The sequence below is a fragment of the Vespa mandarinia genome, unplaced genomic scaffold (genome assembly GCF_050613455.1).
Source record: "Vespa mandarinia isolate Hongniang unplaced genomic scaffold, ASM5061345v1 scaffold_61, whole genome shotgun sequence".
Lineage (NCBI taxonomy): Eukaryota > Metazoa > Arthropoda > Insecta > Hymenoptera > Vespidae > Vespa > Vespa mandarinia.
In genome coordinates this window covers 62,501-72,928 of record NW_028197195.1, presented here as the reverse complement: position 1 = coordinate 72,928, position 10,428 = coordinate 62,501, and the positions used below count along the sequence as shown (strand labels likewise).

The 10,428-nt window shown below is 45.9% G+C and overlaps 2 protein-coding genes across 11 annotated transcripts; one reads left to right on the top strand and one right to left on the bottom strand.

Moving 5' to 3' along the window:
• Nucleotides 1-134: 134 nt before the first annotated feature.
• SmydA-5 (SET and MYND domain containing, arthropod-specific, member 5) lies at nt 135-6,818 on the top strand. Of its 9 annotated transcripts, XR_014983737.1 has the most exons (6): nt 140-907; nt 1,112-1,489; nt 1,569-1,907; nt 2,075-4,027; nt 4,519-4,577; nt 4,663-6,818. XR_014983737.1 is itself a non-coding variant. In XM_085664520.1 (5 exons), the coding sequence occupies exons 1-4, from the start codon at nt 483-485 to the stop codon at nt 4,544-4,546; spliced, it is 1,170 nt and encodes a 389-aa protein (XP_085520646.1). In that variant the 5' UTR covers nt 135-482; the 3' UTR covers nt 4,547-4,577; nt 4,667-6,818. The 9 variants fall into 9 exon arrangements, 4 of the variants coding, with proteins under 4 accessions (XP_085520646.1, XP_085520645.1, XP_085520644.1 ...); XM_085664520.1 differs by lacking the exon at nt 2,075-4,027 and having other exon boundaries at nt 135-907; nt 4,667-6,818; XM_085664519.1 differs by lacking the exon at nt 2,075-4,027 and having other exon boundaries at nt 135-907.
• Nucleotides 2,523-6,771, bottom strand: nord (neuron derived neurotrophic factor nord). Of its 2 annotated transcripts, none has more exons than XM_035862678.2 (7): nt 6,446-6,771; nt 4,486-4,616; nt 4,103-4,406; nt 3,739-3,985; nt 3,423-3,656; nt 3,112-3,267; nt 2,523-3,043 (listed from the first exon to the last, which is right to left on the bottom strand). In XM_035862678.2, exons 1-7 carry the CDS (start codon nt 6,769-6,771, stop codon nt 2,672-2,674), a joined length of 1,770 nt encoding a protein of 589 aa, XP_035718571.2. In that variant the 3' UTR covers nt 2,523-2,671. The 2 variants fall into 2 exon arrangements, with proteins under 2 accessions (XP_035718571.2, XP_085520639.1); XM_085664513.1 differs by having other exon boundaries at nt 2,854-3,043; nt 3,116-3,267.
• Nucleotides 6,819-10,428: the final 3,610 nt, after the last annotated feature.

The following is a 10,428-nucleotide window of genomic DNA, read 5'->3' as shown; positions in this document are numbered from 1 at the left end:
GGACGCTTTGTAACGATGTAAATCCTATATTACCTATAATATTAATAAGTACATCTCGGATACGTCGGATCGTTTATACGAGAATATTAGATACGACTACGATAGGTAAATGGTAATATTATACCGGTTTAGTAGTTAGAACTAAAATAGTTCGCGCTCGTAGATATCTATAATTAAACGTTGGAGGTGACGTTATAGGACGGTGCTATTCACAGTGGGTCTAGTTTGATATTTCTTACCGAGCATGTTGGTTTCATACGCGCGCTTCTCTATAAACGTTTCGCCGGGGAAAAAGTGAAAAGAGAAATTGAAAGTTATATCAGAGATAGGTATATTAGATACCTATATCGGCGATACGCATATAGTTACAGATAGAACTGGGAGTAAATCCATCATTTGCATTGCGTGTGTACGCGTGCGTATGCGATTCCTTTAAGATCGTTCCTTTAATTATCGCCAATTCGTCGATTCGGAGTAACCCTATGGGGGAAAATCTGGATATGGGAGAATGTCCGGTGTGCGGTAAGCAGGCTCGACTGAAATGCAGCGGCTGCAAGAGGAGCTTTTACTGCGGGAAGGAACACCAAAGGGAAGATTGGCCGTTGCACAAATCAATCTGCCATGCCTGGGAGATCGAGGAAAGCAAAGAGTTGGGAAGATACTTGATTGCAAGGAGGGATTTAAAGAGCGGTGAGCCGATCATTTCGGAAGTGCCACTCGTTTGGGGAGCCGCACCTCATACGTCTTACAGGGTGTGCGTCGGTTGCGGTCAACGTTGCGAGGACGTCGAAACGAGATGTGCCAAGTGCTTCTGGCCTTCCTGTTCTACGGACTGCAAGGCTCTCCTGGCTAAGGACGGTCACGAGTTGGAATGTGCCCTTCTTGCAAAAACCAGAATCTTTCCCAGGTGAAGAAAAACGGCTTTGACGTGGCTACCGGTAACGTTATCCGTTAAGAATACAACCGCGTATATAACCGCCTATAACGTATATTATATACCACCTATATATACGATAGTATATTAAAGTACCGTTAGTATCGGTCGATCGATCTTCCTCTTCTTTCGTTTCCTCTTTTTCCGTCGCCGTATTTCCCCGTCGTCTTTTTCTAGATGCGACGTTTTGCTAGCGATAAGGATGCTGATACTTTGGAAGACAAAGTCGAAGCGTTGGAAATTATTGGAAAAGCTACAGAGTCACGAGGATTCTCGCGGTCCTGGGACCGATGCTTACGAGGAGGTGGAAGAGATAACGAATCATCTTAGAGCCCTTATCGCGGTCGATCCTTCTTGCGCTAAGATATTGCCTAAAATTTGTGGGCTAATCGACGTGAACGGGCTCGAAACATTACCGCCGGAAGGTTCCGTCGCCATTTATCGCACGACATGTCTTTTGGAACACCGTTGCTTACCAAACACTCGGCATTTCTTCGCATTGGACGAGAATGGTAGACCGATCGTAAACGTGCTGGCCGTTACCTCGATTAAAAAGTAGGTAAACCCTTGGCGGGATTTAATGAAAGAACCGATATAGATTCCTTATACGACCGCGATTGCATCATTTTTCAAGGGGCGAACATTTGAGTACGTGCTATACTCACGTACTTTGGTCTACGAGAGCGAGGAGGCGACATTTGCTCGCGACCAAATATTTTTCTTGTTCCTGCGAACGATGCGCCGATCCAACGGAACTGGGAACGCATCTTGGCACTCTGAGATGTCCTTACAACGACGGCGGCTTCATTCTTCCGAGGGATCCGTTGGACTTTGAAACGGAATGGTCCTGCGATACGTGTAAAAATACTCTTCGGTCCTCGGAGGTCGGTCAATTAATGGACAGGCTCGAGGAAGAAGTCGAAGAGGCAATGAGGACCCCAAACAAGGCTGTGCTTTCCGATCTTCTTTCTCGGTGAGTGCTTCTTTCTCGCTTCCTGGTTAACACCAGGAGGAGGAGGAGGAGGAGACAGCGGAGAAACCAAAAGAATTCTCCTTTTTCTTCTTCTACAATCACGTAATACGTGACGTACGATCATATCCATATTTTCAGACTTCGTACGATCATATCCATATTTTCAGACTTCGCGCTCTTCTACATCCAGGCCATCAACATTGCATATCTATCGGGCATTCTTTGATACAATTATTACCGTCGAACGATCGACAAAAATTCGACCTTTGCAATCTTATAATGAATACCGTCGCCGTCGTAGATCCATACTGCGAACGATTGACACTCTACGCGGCAATTACTTTACGAGAACTCGCTGATTGTCCTGGACAAGACAAGAAAGGACATTTGTCGAAAGCCATGACTTTGTTGATGTCAGAGCCAGCGAAAAGTCCTGGCGGTAAATTATTACGACTGATAAAGTCCGAATTAGAATATCTTTGATCCTATTGTATTAATGTAATTGTCCCTACGTGCGTAGGGTACTAAAATATTATATTAGATTGGAAGGAAAACGCAAAGAAAAAAGAGAAAGAGATCAGGCGGAATATGAATCAATATGAATTTTACATTATATTTTATTTTATGGATAAACTTACATACATACGTTCAAATAGAATCCCTCAAATTAAATCCAAAATCGTTATCCTAAAGCTGTGAATGTGAGAATGATTTAGTAATCGTTAAAAGTATCAAAAACGGCAAGTAGACGACTATTAAAATTGTCATGGACGCAGACAGGTACGTTTCGTGCGTACCCCTAACAGAGGATACGACAAGGATCGACCTTTGAGCTGGGCCGTGATTTGCAAAAGATATGCCTTCCCGGGTTGCAATCTCTTGAGGGTAAACGGAAGGGCTCTATCTTTCGGCGTGCTCCCTCTTTCTTCGCAGACCTCGAACGTATACTCGGATCGACGACGACGATGGAGACCGCACTGATCGGGTACGCTAGTAAAGCTGGCCAATGTCGTAGAATCTTTCAATTCTCTCACGAGAATGCAATATTTCGCGGCACCGGCAGGCTCTACACCTATTGTCACCTCGTCGCAACTTCTCAATGAACGATACTCGCGCGGCGTGCTTCTCGACGGTACCTAATAGAATAATGTAAACTATTAAATTTTGTACATATCTATGTTGGATGGGAAATCGTATCGTCTACCTGCGGATAAATCGTCGAAGACTCCTGCGTAACGAGTACTTTGATTGCCGAGACTCTTGCTAATTCCTGCGGTGTAGCCGATATCCGTAGAATATAAGCTTTCCCCGTGGGCAGTAGAGGTACTCGCAGAGACGCATATCCCACCACTTCTTTTTCCTATAAATTTCCTATAAATTGTAAAATCGAACGCACATAGAGAGGGGGAAGAGAGAGAGAGAGAGAGAGAGAGAGAGAGAGAGAGAGAGAGAGAGACGCATTACCCAGAAGGAAAGAGAGAAAAAGATGCATCGATACATATTCGGATGGATTACCCGCAGTATTCCTGGAGCACTTAGTTTGGCCTTGACTATTCCACCGCCGCAAGGAAGAATGTGGAAGATACTCGATGCGTTTTCCGCTGGGCGATAACGGAAATTGACGAAACCATCGGTTTTTCTCAAACTCACCGTGGCGTAACGTCCCGTATGTAACATCAACTCCGGCGTTTTCCGAAATCGTATGGCATCGGTGGCAAGTTTATTCGAAACGTTGTTACGCATATTAACCTGCAAACGAAAAAAAGTAATAATAATATCGTAAGTATCAACTAGTTATCTTCGCTATTATCGTCGCTTTCCCCGAACCAACCACATATAGAGTAAAGTTGTACGTAGTGTCGAACTTCATTCTGTGAAGGGTCAACTTGGTCTGTCGTACGCAATGAACCCCTTCCGGGACACCCCGATATTGATGCTCTCTGTTGCTCGAGGAACTTCCCTTGCCGGTATACGAATGAACGATGAGAAAGTTTTGCGCGGCGCAAAGCGTCGAAGGATGTGCTTGAGTTCCCGACGTAACGGCCAAACAATAGTTGGATAGGTGCGGATCTACGTGGCTACGAGGAAATAAAGACTAAACTCAATGCTCTAAAGTAAAGGTAAACGATACTACGGTCGTTTGTCCATCTCTAACGATTCTCTCTTTGGGGTTAAGTCTATCGAAGTTCTCTTACCTTTTGTTCCAAGATATGGTTAGCCGACGTTTGCTTCTTCTCTGTTGAAATCTTAAGGAACGCTGACGATTCTCCTTTTCATTCCCATAAAATCTTGACAGATGATTCAAGGCGTTGGACGTTGCGTACAAGAGTACGGTGCTCGGATCTGATTTTTCGATTTTCTTACCCCGCAATGATTTGATTTCGAACCAATATAAACCAGCGCGCGTTCGCGCTATCGTAAAGTTCTGATCCTCTGCTCCTTCGTACGTAAACAAAGGCGATCCTGGTTTTAGTGTCTTCACCGGCCATCGAGACTGATCTACTTGTCAATGTAGTGACGCGTGTAAATGAAGGAAAAAAATTATGAATGACTATACTTTTAACTAATTCGAACTCACATTTTGCTCCTTCCAGTTCTCGATCATTTTCAGGTGGCTCCACGTAACTGACCGTCCATGATATCGGACCGCTGCAAGGACTGACGAGCAAGGTGAGAGGTGGACCTTCTCGCGGGTTCAAATAATAAAACCTACAATAATATTATCTAGATACAGTATAAACTAATCTTGTTCCAGGTAGAAGTTAGTATTGAACATGTAGGTATCGAAGGAAAATGAGAAGGATCGTAGAAAAAAAAAGGATAGACACACGTGCGTTCAGCTGCGGTCGATACTGCGAAGCACGTAACGTATATAAAATAGGTAAAACGCGAATGTTGCTATATTTAGTCAGTTCGTTTGATCACGTAGTTCGTACGGTCAACGGCAACGGCACCGGCACCGGCACCGGCACCGGCAACGGCAACGGCAACGGCAACGGCACGCTCGGATCACATCGGTTAAGTTTACGGCTCGACGATGCCAGCCTTCTCTTTCACCCTTTCCATCCTCCGGCCTGCACGCGCGTCGGATGGGCGTCGGGACGTTGTCGCCACCGCACGTGCTCGCACGCGCTCGCACGCGCTCGCAAGCTCTCTCTCTCTCTCTCTCTCTCTCTCTGCCCCCTCCCTCCCTGCCCCCTCCCCCGCCTATTCCACGCATTCCCCTCGCTTGCTAAGCGGAGTTGCCTCTGCCGTTGCCAGTGAGACGGCTATTGTAAAATTAGCGTCGGGACACAATGCCGGCGTCGCGGCGTCTGGGGTCGCGGCAGCCACGACCCCCGTGATCTAAATTCGGCCACCGTAGCCGCGTCGCGTACCCGCGGGACCTTCCAATTGATTCTGTCATTCGACTTCGTTCAAGGACCGCGAACGTCTCACGTCTTTCCTATCCATGTCTGATCAACAGATCAACGAGAGAGATCGAATCGATATAATTTGCAATCCCTTCGAAATTTTACTTCCCTTGTAGGAAAATATAATATATACATAATATATATTATTGCTTTCTTCGAAAAATTTATTTCGTACGTAGGTTTACGTTTTGCCGAGAAGTCTTGAAAAAAATCCTTAGATATATACCAGCGCGGCAGTGCCGTCGTAGCCGCTTTTCGTGGAAACCATCCGATAGTAGAACTTTTATGGTGCGTATCGTCGCGACGCGAACATAACTACTTCTCCCTTCACGGATCGCGACAATTTGCTCTTCTCGAATAGAGCCTCTACCCGAGAGAAGAGACTAACCGCTGTCGTTTAAACAGACACACCCTCTTAAGAATCTGATTGCTAAATCGATCCTTCCTTTTTACGTGCTTTCGTTTACGCGTGAACAAATAATTACACTCCAAGATCCGTCCTCTCTCTCCTCTCTCTCGTGATCTCTCTGATCGAGTAACAAGTGCAAAGAATAATATTACCACGAAGAACGTGGAAAGGATTGGATTTATTTCCCTAAGATACGTGCGATCATATTCCAAAACCACCTGATATCGAGCCAGGCTTATTTCCGTTCGCGGTTAAAAGTCCATTAGTTGAATTAAATGCAACCCTCGCGTATGTTAAAGAGAATAAACAAAGATAGATACTTTATGTTGGCAATAATGAAACGAACAACGAATTATATTATATGTATTTATGGTAATTCTGTTATTGTATGTGAAATATATGATAAAATAACTGAGACGAACGAGTAAACGTTGGAAAGTTTATGCGCGTGCCAACGTGCTACGTAAGTGCAGAAAGTTCGATTATAACGAATATTAATTTTTTCGCTTTTTCGTTCCCCACGGGGGAAAAATAACCGCTATCCGTTCTATCGTTCTCCTTGCTTCCTCCTCTCTTTGTTTCGCAAGAAAAACAAAGGCAAGACAATATAATAAGGAAAATGAATTCGATCACCGAAGCTAAATCAAAATATTCGTATTCGAAAATGGGCCTTATATCTAATCTAACATTGTATGTATAAAATGTGAAATGCTCACTGCGACACATTGCCCGGTCGAAGGGTAGCAGGTATCTGGTACTCGGGGTGCAACACACCGGTCCTGTTGAATTCTTGCGCGCGCGTCGGTCTCTCGGCGCCAAAGGGTCTCGGACTGCCTACTGTTCTGCGAGTCTGGTAGAACTGTTCCTCTTGTTCCTGCTCCTGCTGCTGTTGCTGCTGCTGCTGCTGCTGGTGCTGCTGTTGCTGCTGCTGCTGCTGCTGTAGTTGAAAGAATTTCTCGCAAAAGGCGCATCCGGTGCAATAAGACGCACAAAGCGACGCGACTAAGAGAAGAAAGAGGAGTCGCGGACGGTAAGACGACATCGTGACTATTGAGAACAGGACGGTGTCAAAGGATTTTATAAAAGGAAGGAGGAAGATCGGGGAGAAGTAGGAATAGCGAAGATAGGAGAAGAGGATGGGGAGTCAAAGGGAGAATAGCGTCGGCGTCGACGACGACGACGACGACGACGACGACGGCGACGACGACGGCGACGACGACGGCGACGACGACGACGACGACGGCGACGACGACGGCGACGACGACGACGACGACGACGACGACGACGACGACGACGACGACGACGACGACGACGGCGACGACGACGACGGCGGCGGCGGCGACGACGACGACGACGACGACGACGACATCCGTCGTCCAGTGGCGAACGAGTTCGACTGTGTGTCGAGCGGTAGACGGCAGAGACGACAGCAGGCTGCCAGCAGAGCTGCCACTGGAGCTGCCGCTTAGGAAAGCACGCCGAGACGAAACGAAATAACCCCTCTTCGTTTCCTATACAGCCGACGACTTCATGTTCGCCCCATCTTCTAGAAGAAACCCTCATCCTCCTCTCCCCACTCTTTACCGCCACCACCAGTACGTCCCTCATTCGACTCCCTTCTCCCATCCCGCCCTTATGCTTTCTTCCTTCGTTTTTTCCTCCCCCAACTGACCTTTGCAACAAGCTTCATGACCTTTTTTACCTTTCGTATATTAAAGTCCTTCTTTTACGATACTTTTAACAAAACAATGCTGTCGTTATCATCTTTGACATCCTCTGACGTTGCACTGAATATTATTTCTTTCGTCATGCAAATCGAATATATCTCGATATATTCGATAGGCGATCCTTTAATATAAATTCAAGGTTAATATTTAATGAAATACTTGTGGAAAATGTTAAAAGTATCGCGATTCTCGGTACAACGGTAGCACACACGCGTGTACTGTATATGCTACGCGATAGCTCTTTCGAGATAGAAAAAAGCTAATTATTGGCACGTAAGGTAGTCAGTAACGTCCGCTGCATAAGGTAAAGCAAGGCGGATGGACGTCACCACGGACGTCAAACGGCCTTCCTGTTTCATGCGGCGCGAGGAAAGAAGAAGCCGATATGGCGCGAAGATCGCGTAGAAAGGGAAGTTAGTATACGGTAAGGCGCGTTGTATCATGGACCAACGATGGGACGATGATGACAGCAGGTCTGGCGGGTGGCAGGCCAATAAATCATGGCCTGCAGTGTGGGAACCTCCGACTATATGCTCCACGTGTGCAGGATACACCATCGGTAAAACCATACTCCCGAAGCGAATCTCGCTACGCGTCCATCCGTCTGCGCACACCCGAGACGCGGCTTCGATGTGTGCGCATCGCGCGCGCGCGCGATTTTACTTCTCCGATTCTCTTATCCGTATTCTTCTACATCTTCTTTATTGAGACGATAATATATGAGAAACCAAATAGAAATATTATTACGGTTTTCGATTCGAAACTACGGGCGGATGATAAAGAACGTTTTTCTTCTTTGTTTGGTCGCCTTGTTGTCGAAGGTGCAAAGATATAAAATAGGAACATAGGGTAGGGAAACCGCATGTTTTCGGAACGGATGACTGCAGAAAGAGCGTTTGTTTCTTCCCTCGGTTGAACGTCGGCGCCTCGAATGTCGGCTCCGATGATCCATCGGGTATCGAGTTTACACCCGTCTCTCTCTCTCTCTCTCTCTCTCTCTCTCTCTCTCTCTCTCTCGAATAGCCTCGTCTTTCTCTCTCCCTCTTTAGTTCACGTCACGCGAAGACCTACTCCGTTTTACCTCTTTGCCACCTTGCGATACTGACCCTGCCTTCTTCGAGAGCGACACCTTCCAAGTGTTACGCGGTCCAAGTGTCACCGTATAACCGAGAGCAAGAAATTTTCAGCCGTCCACGAAAGCGAGCTGTCCCTCTTGGCTACTCCGATGTCGCGCCGGCAACTTGAGATCTTCTTCGAAGCGTGTAGATCGAGCGCGTACACGTACTTACTCCAAGTAAATCGTCGCGAGCTTTCATCTTCTTCCTCGTTAGGCGCGATGTCGGTGCCCTGCGAAAGCAAGAAAATTCATCGAGAATTCGTAAATTTAATATCGCGACCGAATATTATGTACCTATTTTCGATACTTTACCTATCACATTTTTGGTGAAAAGACTTTTTGTAGATATGTCAGCAAGTTAAAAATAATAAAACCGATACATAGATACGTAGCTACGAACGTACACGATGAATCTTCGTCGTTGCTTCTCTTCTCCCCCCTCCTGGAATTCTGATCTTTTGGTTGAACCGGCATATTACTTATTTATTAGGACCGTACCCGGGTGGTCCGCGACATGACGGAATCGATTACGCGAGTTCGCGGAACTGGCCTTCCGCTCGAACCCCTTTGGAATTATGCTTCCACTCCTTCGAATTCGGCGTTCCTCAACCTCCTTCTATGTTGTCGCTCTTCTTCGTTTCCCCGTCTCACTCCTTTCCCCTTTCGCTCCCTCCTCGCCCCAATCTTTCCCTCCTCCCTCCTCCTCACTCACTCTCTCTCTCTCTCTCTCTCTCTCTCTCTCTCTCTCTCTCTCTCTCTCTCTTCCCTTTCTTTCCTCGCTTCTTCTTCCAAATCGCTCCTTCTTTTTTGTTTGCACGCTTTTCGTCTCTCCCTCTCCCCCTCTCTCCCTCTCTCTCTCTCTTTACCGTTCTAGCTCTATCCCTTGCATCGTCCATCTTCTTCTCCTTACCTTTCTGCTTATTATGTAATCAGAATAACAATAATTGCTTCGGAACTGCTTCGACTGCTCATCAATCCGTGTGACAGCTGGTTGCCCGCGGCTACGTATAGGCTACGATCGTTTACCGCTTTCCCAAGATCTCTCTGCGAGTACGATTTTAGGGATGAGAACAAAGAATATATTTGCGTTGCTATCGATTTCGATATTATCACTTCAATTCTCAAAAATTGTCTCATTTTTCGGATAATTTTCTCGTCTATTCCTTGACTATTAAATCTAAATAATCGATCGGTCACTCTAACCAGAGTGAAACCGGCCGGCTAACTATATATAATATCGATATACGATATACGTATATTGCTAGACGTATATACACGTATTTCGATACATCGATCAAAGCATTGGCTTTTATCGCGAGTTTCGATGGCGGCCCCTTCGAAACTGGCGGCAATCCTTTCAGTCGCGAGAAAGATGCATCAAGGCACACAATAAGAAGGTTCAGGAAATAATAAACATCATTAGTTGCAATTGTATGTACAGTTTTTATTTGGGTTAATATAGTAATTCTCCATATCAGGGCAGGCAAATACGATTGGGTCATCTTATGCGTTAACGTTCCGATGCCTCGTACGAGAGCGTATGTCAGTTCAAAGAGCGAACATGGGGGGTACAAAGGTAGCTAGCCTCGTCCTAGCCTCGTGATTGCGCATTCACACTCTTCTAAGATAAGTACTGCATTTGTTTCTTCTTTAATCTCCTCGTAAATACTCTTGTCTAATTTAATTACGTACGTAATAATTCGATTAATTAATAAATCCGTAATAAATCCGTATAAACGTTTGAATCGTGTGCGTGAGTGAACTAGTGGCGCCGATGTCTGTCGTAGACATCGACTAGGAAGTCTCTGTAGTAACCAGCGGTAAACGTATCACAAGTTATGTAGCAAGTTTATTT